This window comes from Neolamprologus multifasciatus, chromosome 11, assembly GCF_963576455.1.
Source record: "Neolamprologus multifasciatus chromosome 11, fNeoMul1.2, whole genome shotgun sequence".
NCBI lineage: Eukaryota > Metazoa > Chordata > Actinopteri > Cichliformes > Cichlidae > Neolamprologus > Neolamprologus multifasciatus.
Window position 1 is genome coordinate 19,512,482 of NC_140449.1, and position 22,105 is coordinate 19,534,586.

The window sequence follows — 22,105 nt, forward strand, 5'->3', positions numbered from 1 at the left end:
GTAAAGGAATAAAATAAAGGGAAAAAAAACACTGCATTTAATTTAGACCAACATTGAGAGTCCAATGTATCACAAACATATTTACAACCTCCAAAGAATAAAAGTAAAAACACTTCTATTGATGTCCCAATGCCCTTAGCCCCACCCCGCCCACACACACACACATTGTTCCTCTTTAGCCGACCCACGTTTTTGATTCAAAATAAAAATTGTATGTGAAAGTGTTATGAAAATATAGGTTAGCCCAACATGGTTGTGTCATGGACTCCACTCTCCTCCTCCCGTTCTTCTTTCTCCTCCTCGTCTCTTTTTTTTTTTTTCTTCAGTAAGGGTGTTGGGTGTTGCTGTTCTGTCCCACTAGCCTGTCCCAACCCTAACCCCCTCCCTGACCCCGGGGCGTGGCATTGAGTCACAGGAAGGCCGTTAAGGTCACAGCTCGTCGCGGTCTCGGCTGAGGATGGTGTAGCGTGTCTCGCTGGGTGCCAGCTTCTGGAACGAGCTCTCTGGAGGACTGCTGGCTGCTTCTCCGCCCGTCTCCTCCTGAGAGAAGAAATCGAATTTGAAACAAATGGTGAAATTTTGCCTGAACCCCCCCGAAAAAAAGCGACTCTACTGCCTCCAGTGACTAACCTGTCCAGGCGTGCTGTCCGTGGGGTCGGGCCCGTGGTGGAACTCTCGGTGAAGCTTACCGGAGTGAAGGTCCAAAACAAACTGTTTCAGTTTGCCAGGGACACTGAAAAAACAGAAACACATGTTGGACATCAATCATCTTTTATCCAATTTGAGGTTTGTACGAGTTGTTCCTAAAAAAAAAAAAAAAATCCCTAATACAGCTGAAACAAACCCCACTTATTTAGGAGGCTTGTTACCATAACCTTCAAGGGTTACTCCTAAAGGACTTGCCAGGGGTAAAGAGCTAAAGAGTAAAAGGAAAAATTTAATACGGTGGATCATTTATGCATTCCAACACACAATGTCCGACAATGGAAAAAGAACTGCTTCAACTACAGCGCTGATCAGAATTAGACGTTAATATGAGATGCAGCAGAGGACACCAGTCCCTGCGGACATGTCATCAAGCAGCATTAATCCATATCTACGCCGCCCTGTAAAGTCTCCCTATTAACGACAGGTCATGAGCTGCTGTCATGTCACACAGGCAGCGCTGGTCCCGAGTCACCAGTAACCCAGTGTGCACACGCACATATATGTATGTGTGTGTTTATATATATAAAAATAAATGTACACTGTGCTAATGCAATTACAAGCCGTGTGCCACATGTAGTGGTGATCTGATGTAATTAGGCTGTGGAGGGCTAGTCAGTCCTCGGGGCTTCTGTCTATCTGATCAGACTCTGATTGGGGATGGAGTGGGGGTGCATAATGGTGGGGGCACAATAAATAAGATTAAATTAGATTAGACTGGATTAGTTTAGCACTTATTGCACGTGCCAAATCATGTCACATTAGCTCCAGTGTCCTGGCCCATTCATAAAGGACAGATCTGAGGAGGTGTGACATTTCTCTGGTGTCGAGCGGACAGAGGATTATGGTGTGTGTGTATGTGTGTAACAAAATTTGTCTTATGAAGAGAAGGTCTCATTATGAAATTAACATTATAACAATACAGGTACATTTTATACAATTTAGCTGATCAGTATCCAACAGTAATTCCTCAAAACATCCAAAAGAATGCTGGTTATGAAACTGATTGAACACGAGAATGATTCAATTGTAAATTACAAAGTAAAGTCCAGTCGTGGACAGGTTTCATTTGTAGCTGGCCCTTTGCTTTTTCTTTCTTTCTTTTGTTATTATTATATGAAACAATAATGAACCTATATTCCTGTTTGTTAAATCTTGGATATACTTGAACAAAGATGAGGTGATATCGCAAACCAAATTAATTTATTAAAATTAAGACAGTTTTCTTATTTATCTATTTAAAACAAGATTGCCTCATATGGGAAGAGTAACGTCGTACTTACTTGAGGTCTTTGAAGTCGGGGAAGACATACATGTGTCTGAATGAGTCTATGGCGATAACGGGACAGTCAGTTGGCGTTTTTTGGATATGGAGCAGAGGATGGCGGAACTTATCGCAGTCCGCATGAAGGAAGTTTATTGACCCTGGGGGAAGAAAAACCAATAATACCACTTATTGTGAAATATCTAGGAGGGAAGGAATTTACTGACTTGTTGCAATGAATGCACCCTGTTGCAGGACCACGCTCAAATTCAGCAAGCTCTTTAGAAAGAGCCTTTCTTTCACAAATGGTTTTATAAACCTGAGGCAATGGAACTGGCCCGATTCTTGTCAATACAGTATAAAAAGAAAAATGACTTCCTTGACAGATACAAAGTGCACACACTCACCTTTCTCACTGATGAGCTGGCGAGCCACTTCATGCTGGAACTTCTCTAAGCTCTCTGTGTCTTCTTTAAGATGGAACAAGATGAGGAAAGGGATACCTTCTTCAGTCAGCTCCTGGAAAACACACACAGTCAAAAACAGATGGAGTCAGAACCTTTTAAGGCCTCAGCAGTTCCACACAGACTCCACAACAACCCTCCTGTTTTTTTAATGTAAATATATACACGTACATACACGTACATACAAACTAAGCAAAAGCAGGTAACAAACCTCTCCATTTTCAAAGGTGATCTCCCTAACCAGAGGCACACACTTGTCCTGGGCCCAGGCGTAGGTCAGGTCAAAGTTGGTGAGGGAGCCGAGGTAAACCATGTCAGGAATGCCCTCGCCCATAGGTTTGTAGATCACATTGTCTCCACTGAAGCGCTCGGATCTAGACACCTCACTACAACAGTCAATTTAAGGATATAAACATGAAAAGAAGAATAACGCTGAAACCGTTGACGATCGGTGGATCTAGTTGGTGTCTGTGTCTCACCCAAAAGCGGCCAAGAATGTGCAGTCATCTCGAAGGATGTTGGCAACTTTCTGAAATGTTCGATAGTTGTCAGAGTCCTTGTTTTCAAAGAAACCAACGATGTTTCTCTTGCTCCTCTGTTAACCCCCCCCCCCCCCCCCAAAAAAAAGTGTTAAAAATGAATATAATTTAATTATACAAAGGGGAAACTTGCACATTAACAGAAACTGCCACCTACATCCACAGAATTAATCTCCTCCACTGAAGGCAGCTCTTTCACTGGGTCGACCTGCTGCTGGCGGATGAAGTCAGCGATGGCCGTCACTGACCTCTGACCCCTGTACTCCCTCTTCATCATCATCCCATTGCGGAACAGCTTCAGTGTTGGATACTTGGTGATGCGGTAGCGCTGAGCTATGTCCGCTGCGCTCAGGCAGAGGGGGAGAGGAAGTTAAGCAAAGAAAGAAATCAATTGATGAAGAGTGAGAAGAAGAGTAAAAACACATGGGGATGGGTGGATGGGGAGCGGCGCGGTGACGGAGACAGCAGTTAAACCTCAGTCTGAAAACACTGCCTTCAGTCAGCTCTGAGCTCTGATCTCCCACATGAAAGCAGCCCCCCCACCAAGAGTAAATATTCTCTCTGCACACAGTGTGTATGTGTGTGTGTGTGTGGCAGGTGTCAATCTCCCAGCAGGCGGTCTCTAAGCCTTCGGTCTTCACAGGAAGCAGCAGTTTTGTCATTAGCCTTCAAACAGTTTGCAGGTCATCAATAATTCCCTTTAATTTGCTTTATCTCAAAAGGCTGAGGCCGGTGGTTTATGTGGCTGTGCTTTGGTGTGTCGGGCATCTATGTGTACATATGTGCATCAAGTATAGTAGAAGTATAAGAGCGCGCGTGTGAGTGTGTGTGCGCCTTTTTGTTTCCTGTATACAGAATGATGCCGTTAAGAGTTTGAGGTATTAGATCACCAAAAACACGAACCAGTTGGCTCCATTTTCATAATACAGGTACAAACAAATCATCAGCAAATGTCAGTGTCAGAAAGGAAAATTATAAGTATTACTCACAATGCTGGTCACAGTCGACGCGAGCAAACACCACCTGCTTTGTATCAGGGAACTCCTCCCTCACTATGTTAGATGCCTCCTCAAAAATTGGATGGAGCATTTGACTGAATCTACACCTGTGGGATGATCAGGAAAGTGTTTTCTTTATTCCCACTTTTCCTACATTACAACAGAAAGGCAGTGCATAAAAATCCTTTAAAAATGAATAAGGAAAATGTGGAACTTTAGCAAAACACTGGCATTATAATGAGGTGGTCCAATGACACAGAGAGAAACAACACACTTACCAGTCTGCGTAAAAATTCACTAATGCCACCCCAGCATTATCTGCAAGGAAACACAAACAGGGAAGAAATGTAAGCCTCTATGTATTACTTGCTCTAATGAAAGTATGTGCAGCTAGTAAAATTAATTAAGGAACCAAATTAAACGTGAACCCCATCATTTTTTTTTGTGACTGATGGAAGAAAACAAAACAAGAAAGCAGTTAGAGAACAATTTAGCCACAGGAAAATGAAGTGCTGCTTAATGAAAAGTGGATGAGCCGAGGAATATCAAACAACGCCCATAACAGTGGCGAGCTGCTTATTTCCAGGTCATCTGTGTATTGTAGCAAACACATCTTGAGATTTTGGGAAAGACGTGACTGTGCGACACTACAAAACGTGTTGACAGTAAGATGACACAAAAAACAAAACACAGATTTAAGATGCAAAACCAACAATCAAGATCTTCCTTTGCTACCAATTTAATAAATAAAGAAATATACTTATTTACTTTATTGTCTATACTTAAATGACCAGAGACTGTTTGAACTTGTGTAGATTTGAGGATGTTATCATCATTCTCTAAAATATTTTCCCTTTTATATAATGTTTGCTTTAGGACAAATGTGAAGAATAAAGCGTGACGTCTTACTTAGGACGTCGTCAATGTTGTTCGAGTCCAGGCTGACGATTTCTGCCTGTCCGGGAGTAGAGAGGCCCATCACCTACAGACACACATGGAAGGGACGGATTAGCAGTTACAACTTAAAACACACATGCCGAGTAAGACCGCCACATCTCCATCTGTGTGTTATGACTAGGGAAGGACATAGATCAGATTTTATTGATGTGATAGCTCAGTTTGCTTACTGATCAATTATCTGCATGGAAAATAAGCAGAAAAAAGGCTATGAACACATCAATACAGCTTATGATAAAATGTGATTTAAAACAAAAAAATAAAATAAAATAAAAACCACAATGATAACTTTGGAGCTGTTTTCTGTGATCTGGAAGCACAACTGGAATTGATTTTCAATTCTCATCCTTAATAAGGATGAGTTGAACACTCCTTCCTTAAAATGTAGCACACCATGGTGCTGCTTCACACAATTTTACACCTGAAATCGCCGACAACCAACAGGTTAAATTTAGGGCCACACACAGAAAATATGGATCGTTTTGGAGAGCGGTTGAGCCGAGCCAATCAACTAAAATGTACTTTTGGCTCATGGCTGCCAAAGCAAATACGTGTGGCACCATGTTGTTAAGTTCCCAGATGACTAAGCGACAGTGTTTTTTTTATGACCCTGTAGTTGGAGAATTCACAGTAAGGTGTAACGTGTCCATTTGAAAATGAAGGGATGGTTGTGGATTTCAGAACTAAGACTAGAACCATCTCTCCTGTGGCGATAAATGATCAAGACTAATCGGTTTAAATATCTTCTTACAATAAAACACAAAAACAAAACAGAGGGGAAGATCAGAGAATCAGTTTTATTGACCAATTATGTGCAGACACACAAGGAACTGAGCGCTGGTTACTTCTCTGCTCTCAATGTGCGTAACACAACTGCAATAAAATTCCAGGTATGACCTTGAATGACTTTCCTATGATTGCTGAAGAAGAACCAGCCAGTCCTTGATGACCATCCTCCATCTATGATGTTCAAGGTGCTACCATCTGGCTCCAGATGCGATATGCCAACATGTGGTATAAAAATTAAAAACTCATCTCTCCCAGGTCTCTCTCTCGCCTAGTGTTGGATTTTTAAATCTTTGTGGCATTTTTATGTTGTGTTTATTGTTTGTTAATAACTGTGTGTTTGGTGATTTCTGCTGACTGCACAATAAATTGTCTCTAGGATGAAGTAAAGATAAAAGTAGAGCTTCATGACAGTGGATCCTTTACCAAAAACTTTCCCAGTGTGCCCCAAGAAAACTGAGAGTGAGTGTCATCTTTCCATTGTTTCTTGTTCCTGGGACTGCCCAGGATTCTTCCCTGCAATTCCTGGTACTGAGCTAAATATACAGTGCACACTCCCACCGTTGCCCTGCTTTGTTTGCGGAGCTCTCAAGATTTATCCACATATGAAATCTGGAAAATGTCGGGTGAATTATGTGAGGATATCATCTGGAGTTGCCCATTCTCACAGGTAGCACATAATATGTACTTCATGTAATTCTCGTCCTTTTTACAGGAAATTTTTCTCCACTCAGTTTATGCTTGTGAGCTGCCCGGAGTAAAGCGCAGAAGACACATTACGACCACTCGTTAGCTGTGAATTACCTGGATTATCATTCTTGGCACAAATCAGCGCAACCAGACATCGCAGAGAGCGTGCACTGGGGAGATCACATGCGTCGCTGTTGTGTAATGTCTAGGAAAATGGGAGGTATCAAGTGCAAGCTTCAAAGTGGCCTTGGATTTCTGAGTAAAATATTTATTTTCCCAGGATTTTTTTGTTAATTCACTAAGGTTTACATGGAACACAGTATAAAGGAAAAGCACTATTTTTCTTTTTTGTCCACACTGTCCAAAATGCACTATAATGGTGGAATGTAGACATAATAAAGACCTTTGAACATTGAACCATTACACTGAGATGGGTTTTTATTGTGTTTATTTATTTTATACGAGTCGCTTCCAAGATTAAGCCTCAAAACACTCAGGCTTTTTAGGTTTTTTATTTATTTATTTATTTTATTTTCATGGTTCAAAGGTGTAAAAATAAGTGTCATAACTTTCTTTCTTTGCCTTGAGCCCTCAAAATATTAGCCAATTCTTAATGTTTTATTTATCACTCAAAGGTGTTCATTGCAAACAATTATTTTGTACATTTTTGTACACACATCCTTTTGTCGTCAAATATTTGACAACGCTTAGAAGAAAACACGGGTTGGAACTACAGCATGTGCATAATCGGATTACAGCGACATTCCAGGTCTCACCTTCTGCAGGGTGCAGAACAGGTGAGACCAGGTTTCTGAGATACAAGTACAATCGAGGTTTCCTATTCACACCCTGCGGGTTTCTAGATTACTTTGTGATAAATTTCAAAGCATTTAAAATGTACAGGAGCACTGACACATGGGGAATTTTACTTGGCGAGAGGAACTACAAACACACAGATGCAAATATAAACTAAACTGTACCTAGAATAAACTGTTACTAAATTAGCCTATTTTTAATCATGCAAATGTCACGACAGAAGACAAAACTTCTTTTACCAACTTATTTCATCAAGGCTATCAGATATTACTCGTGGATCTCCATGCCAGAGCCACTGTAGTCAAAACGTAACATTACAACACACCATCTAGTTATCTGTTGTTATCTTTGCTGACTTAAGATCCTCTTTAAACAGGATACGTGAAGGTCGGCCAGTTCTGAGGAAGTCGACAAACTTGTAAAGAGTGACACAGCTCAAGTGGCCTTAACGTTTGCTCGCACACAAGCCGTCACTGCCTTTTACTTTAAATAAATAATGATTAAAGAAACAAAACAAAACAAAACAAACAAAAAAAACAAAAAAAGACTATCCTACAAAATTAGGGCCGCAAACAACCAATTTCTTCTATCATTAAATCACATGTTCATCAGGCCTAAATGAAAAAAATGCTAACACAATATAATTTTAATTTGATAATTTGAAGTAAGGAAACAATTTCTCACATTTGAGAAGTTGTGACGTGCAATTTTTCAGTGTTTAACCTATTTTTGTTAATCGGCCCTTATTTATCACAGCGATTCCACACACAGAGGCAGGCAGATCAGGTGAGGTACCATCCCTTCACAGACACCATCCATCTTGGTTCATATGTGTTAATTAAATTGATTTTAAACTACTTTAAACAACTGTGGATCCGGGGATGTAAATGTGGCAATGGTCCCACTTTTTTGGGGGGGTTGGCCTTGGATGTTGCCATGTCTCAAATAATATTAAGCCAAATACACCTCATGGACAAAAGTGCTGGGCCATACCTCTTAATCAGTCCCATTGCCACGGGTTTATAAAACTCAGGTGCCTAGTCATGCACACTTCCTTTAAACATTTGATAAGAGTGGGTTGTTCTAAAGAGATCACTGAAATTTCTTCCCTCCTGGAAATTCCAAGATCAATGGTAAATGGTATTATTTCAAAGTGAAAGTGCTTATGAACCAAAGAAACTCAGCTACAACATTGTGCCAAGCTCCAGAGCAATGTCACAGAGTGTGCAAAAGTCACCAGTGTTTTGCTGAATCACTAACTGCAGAGCTCCAGACATCTTCTGGCATCATCATCAGCACAGAAACTAAGCACCGTGAGCTTCATGGTACAGGTTTCCATAGCCAAACAGCTCCTGTAGGCTTAATATGATGTGGCCCAGTACTTTTTGTATAAGTGACACAAGTGTTAATGATGTTGACATTTCCTCAACAGGGTCAATAAACTTTCTTCACACGGACTAAAGTAAGTTCCGCCATCCTCTGCTCAGTATCCAGAAAACTCCAGCTGACTGTCCCGTCATGGCCATAGACTCATTCAGACACATTTATGTCTTCCCTGACTTCAAAGACCTCACGCTTTCATTTAAGCTGACCTTGCTTTAAACTGATAAATGTCAAAACTGTGTCTTCATGTCAGTAATTTACTTTGCGACATCATTATGTCATCATCTTTGTTGAAATATATTCCAGATTAAAAAAAATAATAATAAAAAAATACAGGTTCGTTTTTGACTTTCTTGTGTATGTAACTAGTTTTCTATTACCTATGGCCCACCTCCCTTCCGCCTCCCAAAAGAAATCACTCATTATTAACACCAATTTCCTTATATTGTATGGAGTTCTACTTAATTATGTTAATCTACCCAATATTTAGCTATATGTCTGGATCATACAACTCGGCACCTCATCCGTTTGGTCTCCATCTATCTATTGCTTATGTGTAACTAAGCTTTCATGCTACCCAGCTGTTTTCCTTTTTAATTCAAATTGTAATATTTTTATTTATTTGAAATTGGCACAATGAATCCTTTTGTTGACCAATTAATCATCAAAAATGGTAACGACTGCCTCAAAGAAGGCACCTCACCAGATTGATATTAGATATCACGGTGGTCTGAAGCTCGCACACAAGTTTTAAGTTTTCACTTCAGGGCACACTGCTCTCTGGCTAGTTCCGGGTTGTCAGCCAATGAGAATGAGCCACAACAGAGGAATTCACCAACCGGCGAGCTTCATTCAGAGACACATACAGAAACACGAAGAGTCCCACATTAACTTCAGCATCAATACAGGAGCAAACATTAAAGAAGGTCAAACGCAGCAAACCTTCATAAATCTCTTAAATTAACAATGCTAGCAGCTAGCAGTTATCTAACTACTGTCAATGTGTGGTAGCGCCTAATGCTAGCTTGATGCACTCCTACACCTTAACAAAGTTACCTGCACTCTAGCTTTTAACTATTATAGCTACTGCAACTCAAACACATACTGTAAATTACAGCTAGTTCTAACAGTGATGTTCAACACTACCGGCTACACTGCAGCCGGATAACTTGACTAGTTTTTAGGGTTGCAGGAGGAAACACAGCCAGAAGGCCTCCTCTGTGAACCTGCTAAACATTTGCAACACTAACAGCGTACATACTGGTCAACTCAGTCACTTCATAAGCCACGTCCCATGCCAGCAGAGGCTCGTCGCTTAGCTAGCAGCTAACTAACCAGCGGCAATTACTTAGCTAAACTTAGCTATGGAAGCTACCAACAGCCTGCGGTTACAGTGCACAGTCCACGGCTTTCATATGAATACATACCAGCAGTACAGCCGTGACAAAGCGGACATCCACAGAGGGAGGTAGTGCTAACAGTTTCATTGTATGGTGCATTTATTGGAGGTGGTGGTGTTAAGTCTTCCCAGTCTGTCTCGACGCCGCTCTTCTCACTGCAGCAGGAAGCCGACGGCGAACCAATCTCACGGTGACCACGGAAGCGTGAGCGACACTTCCTGGTAGTTGCTAGGCTTTGTGGATACTGTAGTTTTTCTGGTACCTTCAAGCGGCTCAATTGAATGAAGAGAAAACTCAAATTATGGCGAGTTGTTGTTTTACGATACTAACGGGAGTTGTAGTATTTTGTCAACACAGACAGTGGCGATTCAACGGGACGTCTTGGAAGAAAACTTTTCAAAGATTTTCATCCTCGCCGAAAGAAAACCAAACGGTAAATATGACGACGACGAAGAGGAGTGGAGGGAACACTTTGTTAAAATGCTATGGCACGAGTGTTTTACTGAGCGGATCCATTGTCAAACACAGTTTTTTTTCTCTGGACTTTTTCAGTGCGATTATGAATAACTGATTTCTCTGAACACGATGGAGTTGCATCATTATGCTTGAGTTTTTTGCAATACTCCTTTGTTCACCGTCTAGCTATGCGTTTTATGTTTTCCAGCTAAAACAAACTTGGTTGCACAAATCTTTTTTAAATGTTTAGATACCTACTTTGATTCACAACTCTCTAAAACCTCTGCAAATGTTCGCCATAAAGAACAAGAAGGAGGAAATTGATGGTTAAATGCTGGTTAAATCACTGTTTAACAACTCAGAGCTATAACTATTATAAACAATCTGTTACTCTGAGACACGTCTCCCCTGCCTGTAATCAGTACAGTGTTATGCTGGCAGTTATTTGTTTGAACAGGTGGGCTGATCTCAGTATGTGAGCGAGCCTCTTTCTCTGCCCTGGCAGGAGTCAGGATCAGGGCAGGTAGGGGACCTGGATGCACATTCACACCCACTGAGGATGCTCTGAACTGGGAAACATCTGCTGAAGTGTCCCCCTTAACGCAGATATGGTAAGACTCCGGTGCACTGAGTGCAGTTAACCAGGTCTAATTTGATGTATAAATCCCTGAAGTTTATTTTTCTATTGGTAATGTCTTTAGTGTCTCAGCTGAACTCCTGGTCTTTAAATCTCTCTCTAGAGTCAAGACCGTGTGTAACAAAGCTAATTGTGTGTGTGTGTGTGTGTGCGCGCGCGCACGCGTGTGCAGCAGCAACCTAATTGTTAAGGAGATTAAGCTGGAATGTTGAATTGAATCCCAGCATTAATATTTTATGAGCTAAAGCTGTCCATAGGGGGCTCACAGTGTGCGAGCAACTCACAGATGGAGTGGGGAGGATTTCTCAGTGATAAAAAGAGGGAGGAGCTCCATATCCTTTGGGTGTCAGTGCACATTTTATGTATATATATGCAGTTATGAGGTATGAAAAATCCTTTGATAAACTGTCTTTACTGTGTTTGCCCATAGATGATTAATAATGTGAATTAAAGTTGGATCAAAGTTTTGAAGAGCAAACAACCTTTACTGTTATTTTAATTTAGCAAGAATATTATATGTTATTTATATAAAATTACTCATTGAGTAGAGGTAATGATGTAAAAGTTGAATATTGGTCAATTAACTAATTACTACTGAACAGAAGGACATAGGAAAAATGAATATATATAAATAATTTGGGTGTTGCAACTACTTATTTTTGTGAAAAACTTTGCTATTGAACTTTAATTATGTTTTGCATACAGTCACAAAAAAGAAAGTATACCCTCTTTCATTTCTAGAGTTGTACATATCAGAACATAAAAAAAAAAAATCATAATTAGCACCAGATATGTTAAACTGTCATTATTTATTTAACAAAAACTAAGCCAAAAAGCAGAATCTGTGTGTGGAGAAGTAAGTACACAGTAAGTAAAGTATTGTTTCCATAGAAGTTAAAAGGTTGATTAGCATCCAGGTGCTGCTAATCAAATCAAATGCACTTGTTTTACTGATCATCAGTAAGCAGTGAGCACCTTTATAAAAGCAGATGTTTTGGCGGCTTGCTGGGAAGGCTTATAAAGCCACTTCGAAACATTTTCAAGTTCCTCATTCTACCATGAGGAAGATTATTTACAAGTGGAAAGCATTCAAGGCAGTTGCCAGTCTTTCCAGGATTGGACGTCCCAGGAAATTCACCCAAGGTCAGACTATGCAATGCTCAATGAAACTGCAAAAGACCCAAGAGGTGCATCTGAGAATCTCCAGGCCTCAGTTTGCATGTTAAATGTTAACGTTCATGACAGAAAGACTGAAGAAAAAACTGAGCTACTACACAGCTTAGGTTTACAAAGCTGCATCTGAACAGACCACAAGACTTCTGGAACAATGTGCTTGACATACAGCAAGACCAAAGTGGAGATGTTTGACCATAATGTACAATGAAAACCAAATACAGCACATCAGCACAAACACCTGTCCAAGCTCGGTGGTGAAAAGGTGATGATTTGGTTTTGTTTTGCAGCCACTGGACCTGGGGACTTTGCACTCATTGAGTTGACCATGAACTCCTCTGTATATAGGCCATCCTTTTGACAAAACTGGGTCATGCAACAGAAAATTAATCCCAATCACACCAAATCTACAACAGAATGACTGAAAAGAAAAAAAATGAGGTGTTGCAATAACCAAGTTTAAGTCCAGGCCTCAGCCTGATTCAAATGCTGTGATGAGATATTAAATGAGCTGTACATAAACAAATGCCTACAAACCTCAATGAACTGAAGCAACACTGTAAGGAAGAGTAGTTCGAAATTCCTCGACAACGATGTGAGAGACTGATGAAGTCACACAGAAAATGACTGCGTCAGGTTGGTTTTAATGGTGGTTCAGTAAGCTATTGAATGACTGTGTGTACTTCACACATTGCTTCTGTGTTTTAGCTTAGTTTTTGTTAAATAATGTCATGGTGTCATGTGCTGTTGTTCATCTCAGCTTGTTGTGATGTTGTGAGGCATGGAAAATAAGGGTACGAGATGACTAATAACATACAGCGTGTCAGGGTGTTTCCAAGCTCAAAATGGGACTGCTCCACATTGTCTTAACAGAAGTCTGCATTTCTTAAAAGTATATATATGTATATATATATATAGCTTTGTAAATGATCTCACCGTTTTTTCCGCTTTTTAAAAAAAAAAAAAAAAGTTCAATCTTAAGTATTTTTATAACAGTTCTGGTGAATGTCCTTTGGTGGAAAGGAATAACCCTCATTTTCTGGGTGCCAAAATGTTTTACATGCAGGGAAACCCCAGTGAACATGTTAACCCTTTTCAGCGTCCTCGTCTGACAATGTAATTTGTCGTCACACTAGCTGCAGAGTAATGCAGCACCCTCTCACACCGATCTGATTTCATCTGTCCATCTGCTTTCTGTTTCGCCCTCGCCTCCCTTTTCTGCTTTCTCCATCTTTTTTCCATTTCGCATTGCTCCCATTGATTTTTTTGTTTGTTTTTCCAGCTGATTATGTCCCTCTACTCTGATTCGCCGGTGGGCACATTGCTCTCTGCACTTTAATTGGACATTTAATTAGATCACAGTTTTAGTCCAATTAGACTCAGAGGTGTGGGGAAAAGAGGATGGAGGGGAGAAGAGGAAAAAGTCCCCAAGCTGGTGTCTCTGCCCCCCCTACACTGCCTTCTCATTCTCTCCTCTGTCTTTTTTCTTCATCTCTCTATTTCTGTCTGCCTTGCTGTCTCTCTGCCCTCCCTCCTGAGGGTGGCTCATTAGTGATATAATGGGATGACACAAAACACACAGCTCCTCTAACTCTCAGAGTGTCTCAAGCAGTGGCTGAACTACACAGACAAGATTATGGGGACTCTGCTGGCAGTGTTAGAGAACTTGTCTGTTTTTTTTGTTGTTGTTATTGTTGTTGTTTCGTCCCTCCTTCTTCTTCTCTTTGAAGCTAAAAAGAGGCTAAGTGAAAATGTTGACAGTATGCCACTCAAGACAGAATTGATCAGCCCACAAATGTGCACACACACACAGAGAGACACACAACAAACCAATTACAAGCTGGGCAGAACCCTATCGACTCACTAGCAGCAGTCAAATTCAGGGCTGCACCAGTTCCTGCCCTCTTTCTCCCCCTTTTGTTGTCGTAGTCTTTGCACGGAGCATAACAACACTGTTTCCCAGTGGATGAAAACACATGGGCGAATGTAAACACGCACAAAAATACACCCTGATGTATGCAGATATGCACGCACTTAGGCTCAGGTGTAAGTTCTCAGAGGGCACAAGCCAATCTCTGTGTCCCTTAAGCAGTTGTGCGCGCGCGCACACACACACACACACACACACACACACACTGTGCTTCTGTGCTTTCTGAGTATCTCAGGAGGAAGATAGAGAGCCAGGCTCTAATGTGCCTCTGCCCACACACACGCCTTTCCATCCTACACTTCATATCTGCATCACTAATCTCTATACATATACCGTGTGTGTGTGTGTGTGGTGTGTGGTGTGTGTCTGAGTGAACGGCAGTCAGGCAGGGGTGTTTTAGCCACAGGCGTCACTACCTGACCCCCGTGGCTGTGAGATTGACAGCTGTGGTCCCACCTAATTGCATTACTCTCCCAGGTGATTGGCTCACACCCTAGGGGCTCATTTGTCAGGATGCACTGTGGTAATGATGTAAATTAGCAGATCTATGTGTCACTCAGCCTGCTTCCCTCCTGCTGATTGGCCCCGCTGTGCCCAAGGGCTCGGCCCCCAGCTGAGGGAGCCAGCTCATTGGTCCTTAGGGAAACAGGAAGTCCCCGAGAAATAGGGCTTTACAGATTGGGGATCCTTAAGGGCTGATATTATCCTTCCTCCAACATCTATACCTGTCAGTCAAAAAAAATTGAGGAACCGACCCCTGAAGCTTCTATCTTCTATCAGATACATGCATGTAGGAACTCATAATAACCCCGTGATGGCTAAGAAGCTAAGGGCACTCTGCTCTAACTGTATAAACGGTAATAAAAATGTTTGCGTGTGTGCGTGCTCTAGAAATGAAATAAAGGCCACAGGCTCAGGCTCTGTCCCCCATTGCTAACCCAGCATGCCCTAGTCATGTCGCCTATCAAAAGCAGACACCTTCACAGTGACAGACAAGTAGAGAAGCACACACACACACTTTTTTACCTGTTTGTCTCAATAGCATCAATTGAAGCGTTACTTTCAGTGAGTGTGTGTCTGTCAGGAGGCAGCAGCGCGTATGTTTGCAGCACTCCTGTCGTGTTTCTGAAAGGTTTCGTCGGAGTGTCTAGATTCTTTGTTAAAATCTCTGCAGTTATATGAGGCAGAATATGAATAAAGACTAAATAATGTCAGCATCAGCATGAATCAATACTCATACAGATGCACAATCACTTGGTCTGGACCTCAGTCCATGATCAATGGTTTACTCTGAGTTATTGTCTTCATATTAACAAGCGGAGTGCTCCCTGAGGAACGCGTATGAATGGCTAAATGAGACCACTCCAAACCTCTCAACAGGACCTTGTGTTGTGTTTACACCCTCCTTTGTCTAGTTTCAGACGCTGCATTGCAAAAGCCTTTTTAGCCAAATTTGGATGCACGGTAGGTGTTTCCAAAACACTCAGGTCCTCATAAAACTCTAATTGCCCACTCTTGGTGATATGAATGTCCCTCGCATAGATTCAGATATTGACTCGTGTCCCTCATGTTGGTGTTTGGCCAAATTATAACTTTTGTTTATTTATTTTCCTGCATCTAATATTATTCATAAATCAATTCATATTTTAGTCTGACTGCTGGGGGCTTTCAAATAGACTTGAGAAGTGTAGAAAAGGATAAAAAGTAATGGACAGAAGGAAAAAAGTTTGGCTTGAGTGCACGACTTAAAGGAGGTCTTGTGATCATCTCTTTTGTTTTGTATAAAAGAAATCATAATAATAAAATTGTATTACTTGTTTGTGCAGCTGTTTGTGCGTGCATTAAGTTAAATATTTGCAGACTCTGTGAGTGTCTGAGTGAGCATTTCCATCTGCATTACTGACTGGGGTAATGACTTTAAATTAGAGACGTTTGTGGTTGATTTTGGTAAAGCTCGTGTAAAAACTCTCTCTCACGGAAAATCACTTCCCATGACATGGCACATGTGCCAAACACACACGCTGACACACTAACACACACCTTCAAGGTGCCGCTCCCCCACTACTACCACCACCACCCGCTTGATCTCACACATAGCCTTACCTCGCAGTAAATGTTGTAACGAACTTGTATTAAGTCTCTGCCACTACTTGGCAGTGCGTGAGAAAGCAGGAGCATGATGGGTAATTGCCGTGCTGCACGCAGTGTCTACGGGGGCTCTCTTTATGAGGTGACTAGGGGGAGGAAGAGGGGGATGAGAAACGATGGATGGAAGACACCGCAGTGTTCCCTCACCTCCCCGACCAAAAGTTTAGAAGTGTTTTTAAAGCTGCGAATGCTTAACACTTATCAGTAACTCCCCTCTGCTGTATCGGCATGAAGTCTCTTTGGATGGTCAGTTTTGGGTAGCATCAGATCTGGGAGTTAATGAAAACGTCTCGGAGAAAACTCTGATTGTGGCATCAGTTTGTGCCTCCAGCATTTATGTGTTTAAGGGCAATAATTGATTTCTGTGCTGCGCTCCGCAAGGCTTGTCCCACGTCTCCAAACCGAACACACAAACTCACACATGCATGCGCGCTCACACAAACACACACAGATATAAACACGGCAAGGCATGCTGCAGTATTAATGAGACATGAATAAGACATGAAGAGAGACCCCCCTCTTACACGCTCACACAGGGTCTCCCCCTCCCCAGCTGCTTCCTGTCTGCACGTTACCCAGCTTTCACTGCGCTCTGGTTAAGTGGGGCCAGGAAGAGATTTAACCCCCTCAGCAGGAGCACACACACACACGCACAAGCGCATACTTTCAATTGTGCACACTCGCAGTCCCTACTGCCAGCTCACATTAGCTCCCTGATTTTGTTATCGGCTGTACGCATTTTGCTGTACGATCGGACTGCTTGTGGAGCTTCAGGTGTTTATTATCTGCCCGCAAGACGATCCGTGTGTAACATAGTAATAGCCTTCTGAATGGCTCAATCACTGTTTGCTTAGTATACAGAAAAACTGTGTCTATATTCTCTGATCTCGAGAAACGCAGTTTTATTTAGAATATATTTATTTGTCACACAATATGATATTATGCTGAACATGAAGCACTTAATTGTGAGTGCATCCAGTAATGAGGGTGTGCTTTGAGTCAAGTGAATGCAAAGGAAACTGTCTAGACTCAGTTTAATGTCACTTTGTTAAACTGTGTGTGTGTATATGTGTTGCTGCAGCTCAAGTTGTGACCTTCCATCTGTTTGTGTTGCAGGCCTCAGCGACGTCCAGCCCGGGACCTGCCTCTCTGGGCTCGCAGGTTCATGCAGCAGCTGTCAACGGAGACAGAAGCGCTCTCCTCAAACTCATCACCGGTAAGCAGCACACGGGCAACTGGCCTCTAAATCTTAAGTTCATGAAGTCACATGAGTAATGGCATGTGGTATAAATTAGAAATGTGTAGTAAAAGAATATAAGAGGGCAAATATGAGGATGCAGGTTATGAGTGCTAAAACGCTTCCTTGTGACTCCCAGCAGCTCCAAATAAATTGATTTTTCTCTTTAAGTACAAGAATGATTTCTGTGGATTTTCACCAAAATCATGATCTCTATTGGGGTCTTAACCTCTGACTTAAACCTTCTGTTGTGCTTCGTGTGTGTCCACATGTAGCAGAGCCCTTGCTGAAGGACCGTGAGGACCAGTTTGGCCGGACCCCTTTGATGTACTGCGTGCTGGCTGACCGTCTGGACTGCGCAGAGATTCTGCTGAAAGCCGGAGCATCGGTCAACAAGACCGACCTCAGCCAGCGAACCGCTTTGCACCTCGCTGCACAGAAGGTACGGGCATTCACAGATGTGCAGGTGAACACTGGAGCACACACATAAAGCACACTAATGTCATCAGTTACATATGTCGGCCCTTTTTATGTCATTATCCTGACAAAATTCATTCACAAAGGCCATAATTGGATAGATTTATTAAAGTGAAATGAATATGAACCCAAGGTGTGATCTCATAGAAGTTAAATAACAGAGAAATTTTGACAGTCTGTCAGCTCCAATGGGAAGCCAGTGCCCCCTAGTGGCTGTAATTATGGCCTTAGGGCTTATTGAAGATAATATGACCTGATTTATGGGCCTCAGACACAAGCAGTGTAGCTATGAGCTTCCTTTGCACATGCTTGTACATAAAGAATTATTCTGCATGGAGTATTTCTGCTGTTTCACAGCATTTTAGACACACAAACGTGTGAAAGAGGAGGGGCTTGATGTTCTTCTCAGTTCAATCTACACACTTAGGGACAATGAAGACAAAGAGTTAATGACAACACCTCCAGAGTGATGAGAACAACGGGGATGTGGTGCAAATAATATCTCTTTACCTCTCTGTTATTTATTGGCGGCTTCTTTTATTAGAGTGTACTGATACAGGATCATCATATCACTGAAGGGAGAGGGAAGGTAATAGGTTACTAGGATCTGTCTCGTAGATGGGGAGTGTGTGTATGTTGGGGGATGCTAGTGATGGGAAGCCCTGTCTCTTTGACATCTGATCAATAAGTGGCTGAGACAGCGAGAGAGGCAAGGGATTACTGATCTAATTGGACTGAGAATAGGAGGACAGGAACACACACACACTCTCTTAGAGTCTAGATGCATGCTCACACACGAGATAGATCTGTCAGTCTGTGGCTTTGTGGTCACAGAACGATACTAAACACCCTCACACATGTTCACCCTCACACTGCTGCTGTGTGGCCACTGTTGCACCCAGTGGCCTGCTGGTGAAAGACCAAAAAAGTGAGTATAAAGATGATGACGATGATGAGGAGGGGATGGCAGGCAGAGTGCTGCTGTTTACCGTTTAACAGCTCATCACACACACTGAGGAGTGAGGCAGGAGGAGGGAACGAAGATGGATGACCTGTGGATTGAACCAGACGCGGCTAAAAGCCCGGGGAGTTAGTGTGTGTGTGTGGGAGTGTGTGTGTCATTGTTGCTGGTTCATGACTAATGTTGAGGAGAATTGGCGATTTCTGAGCTTCTTATCAGCACAGTTTGTCCCTCTTGTGTGCTGCAGGGGAACGTGCGTTTCCTGAAGCTGCTGCTGTCCAGGCGTGCTAACTGGCTGCAGAAAGATTTAGAGGAAATGACCCCACTCCACCTGGCCACCAGACACCCCTCACCTAAAGCGCTCGCCCTGCTCCTCAAACATATTGGACCTGGAGAGGTTGACACACAGGACAAGAATAAGGTAGTGGAGTAGAGTGCGTAAATATCCATCTGTCTTTATAACTGTTCTCAGTCACAAAACAGCCAGGGCGTCAAACCATTAACCTACAAACAGACTCACTCAAAGCCATTTGGTAGATGCAGAGGCGGTTTTAAGTCATACACACATTATCTCATACATACATAAAAACGTTCAGTGAAAAGCTTAACAAGCTGTAGCTTTGTCCTGTGTTCTTGCTGTTCTTACCACAAACACACAGTGTTCTCTGTCTGCTCAACCTGATCTGTATCTGACATCAGTAGTTAGTTTTGTAATAATCCAATATGCATCATCGTGTCAGATGACAGTGGTTTCAGCAAATCTCAGAATAGCTCAGTCGTCGGTATCTAGGTTTAAATCTCAGCTCACTGGTGGATCTTCAATATGAGCTTTGTGTAGCACGTTCCCTCATATTTCCTGGCTGTATTGTAGTGTAGTGATTTCTTTTTGAAGTGGAAACCTCAAACCCAGTCTTACGACTGCCCATTTTAATTTTAGCACCATTGAGAAATCTTTGTGTCATCTTTTATCGTCATTCTGTCGACAGCAAACTGCTCTTCACTGGTCGGCTTTTTATAACCGACCAGAACACGTTCGCCTTCTGATCAAGCACGACTCCAACATCGGCATCCCGGACAGTGAAGGCAAGATCCCCCTGCACTGGGCTGCACACAGTCAGGAGCCCAGTGCCACAGAAACTGTCCGCTGTATACTGGTACACGCCATAACCACACACACGCTCACAAATTCATTTGTCTTCATTTCCCATCCTGACACATCAAACCTGCATGTTTGCATCTTTTCTTGTTGTTGTCTGTGTTTGTGTAAAGGAAGCCGCACCCACTGAGTCCCTGCTGAACTGGCAGGACTATGAGGGTCGGACGCCCCTTCACTTTGCCGTTGCTGATGGGAACGAGGCAGTAGTGGAGGTGCTGACATCTTATGAGGGCTGTAATGTAACAGCTTATGATAACCTCTTCAGAACACCGCTGCACTGGGCTGCTTTGCTGGGTGAGTTGACACACATCTTATATGCAGTTTATTATTACAAGAACCTGCAAGAATTTCAGGCTTTTTAGAAATTATATCCTTAAAAGCTAAACTATCAGTAGAATTTAGAATCCACATTTTTTCCTTTCTAGCAGCTTAGGTTTCAGTCTCTCAGCCACTTTGGTGATGGGCAGGTTGGCAAATGAGGTTAGTCAGAAGTGTCCATTTACTCCATTTCAGTGTTTGCAGATGTGATCTGTAGTGAGAACAGGGAGCAGGTGAAAAAGAGGTAAAAAGGTGGAGGTATGCTCTGGAGAGAAGAGGAATGAAAGATGCTCGAAGCGAGACAGAATACATGTGTGTGAATGAGAGGGAGACAGGTGGAAAGGTGAAGATACAGGAGTAGAGGTAGTGGAGATGGATGAGGTCAAATACCTGGGGTCAATCCAAATCCAAAGCAAAAGACAGTGCACAAGAGAGGTAAAGAAGAGTGTAGGGATAGGGTGAAGTGGGTGTTATGAGTATGGACAGCAACGAGAGTGCAGATGGTAGTGAGACCTGCAATGATGTATGGTTTGGAGATGGTGGCACTGACACAAAGCCGAGCTGGAGGTGGCAGAATTTAAGATTTTCATTGGGAGTTGCAAGGATGGACAAGATTAGAAATGAGAACATCAGAGGGACAGCTGGGGCCACATGTTTAGGAGACAAAGTTAGAGAGGCAAGGCTAAGATGATTTGGACATATGCAGTGGAGGGATAGTCGATATATTGGACAGAGGTTGTTGACGCTGGAGCTCACAGACAGGAGGAAGAGGAGAAAGTACTCATAGGAGGTCCATGGATGTAGTAAAGGAGGACATGTAGAGGGTTGGTGTGACAGAGACATGGTCAGATTTCATGACTACTAGCGAGAGCAGCCAAAAGAAGAAGAATGGAACAGATAAAATGGCATCAAAATGTTTGGTGTGAAGGCAACACCCTGACTTTTTCTGTAGCTCCTCCAGCGGTTCTATTTATTTAGTCCTATTGTGTGAACACTTTCTGTTATCTTACACTTTCACTCAAAAGTTTGAAGTGCTTTTTAGATCAGAAATGTTATAAGTGACCATCAAAGATTAATGCTGTCATTAATCATAAGTAATTTATCATTTTTAACCAAATGTCTGTGGAAGGAATACAGACACACATTTCAGCAACCACCGTGTCCCAGTGAGACTTGAATCGATTAAGTTAACACAGCAGATAGCAAATGTGCTGTTTTTAAAAAAAGGGAAAAAATGTGCCTATTTGGGCTTGTGGCAAATCATCCTAAATGGGTTTGATCATAGTCACACAGCAAATAAAATAAAATTCCTTCAGAAACTTCACAATATACAAGTTCTGAGAAATGAAGTCTTGTACTTAAAAACCAGTTAAAGCAAACAAACAAATGATTTCATAGAAAAGTGGGAACTACTCAGTAGTCTCAAAAGTGTGCAAAATTGGCTTTAACCAGAACAGAAAGAGAAGTGGGAGGCCGAGGTGCAAATCCACGTCTGTGGTTTAAAATATGACATCTCACAGGGGCACAACTGAAAACGTCATTAAACAGTAGTCATACAAGCAATTTTTTGCTGGTTTGTGACGTATTTTCTTATATTTGTCGCTCAGAAT

At 42.1% G+C, this 22,105-nt stretch overlaps 2 protein-coding genes across 2 annotated transcripts in view; one reads left to right on the top strand and one right to left on the bottom strand.

Moving 5' to 3' along the window:
- Window positions 1–9: 9 nt before the first annotated feature.
- Window positions 10–10,196, bottom strand: erp44 (endoplasmic reticulum protein 44). Its single transcript, XM_085178716.1, has 11 exons — window positions 10,030–10,196; window positions 4,880–4,952; window positions 4,249–4,288; window positions 3,962–4,077; window positions 3,130–3,314; window positions 2,913–3,028; window positions 2,645–2,819; window positions 2,377–2,488; window positions 1,989–2,130; window positions 631–733; window positions 10–540 (listed from the first exon to the last, which is right to left on the bottom strand). Exons 1-11 carry the CDS (start codon window positions 10,099–10,101, stop codon window positions 430–432), a joined length of 1,245 nt encoding a protein of 414 aa, XP_085034842.1. The 5' UTR covers window positions 10,102–10,196; the 3' UTR covers window positions 10–429.
- A 61-nt stretch (window positions 10,197–10,257) lies between these two features.
- invs (inversin) overlaps window positions 10,258–22,105 on the top strand; it is a 34,068-nt gene continuing 22,220 nt past the window's right edge. Inside the window, 7 exon segments of the mRNA XM_085178694.1 lie at window positions 10,258–10,435; window positions 10,964–11,069; window positions 17,463–17,562; window positions 17,859–18,025; window positions 19,269–19,442; window positions 20,008–20,175; window positions 20,291–20,471. Coding sequence (XP_085034820.1) covers window positions 11,067–11,069; window positions 17,463–17,562; window positions 17,859–18,025; window positions 19,269–19,442; window positions 20,008–20,175; window positions 20,291–20,471 — 793 coding nt within the window. The 5' untranslated portion in view covers window positions 10,258–10,435; window positions 10,964–11,066.

Coding starts and splice junctions, on each gene's coding strand:
- erp44 (XM_085178716.1), bottom strand. CDS start 10,101: ATGCACCATACAATGAAACTGTTAGCACTACCTCCCTCTGTGGATGTC. Junction 734..1,988: donor CCCGACTTCAAAGACCTCAA/GTAAGTACGACG, acceptor CTGTTTTTTCAG/TGTCCCTGGCAAACTGAAAC. Junction 541..630: donor CGGACAGCACGCCTGGACAG/GTTAGTCACTGG, acceptor TTCTTCTCTCAG/GAGGAGACGGGCGGAGAAGC.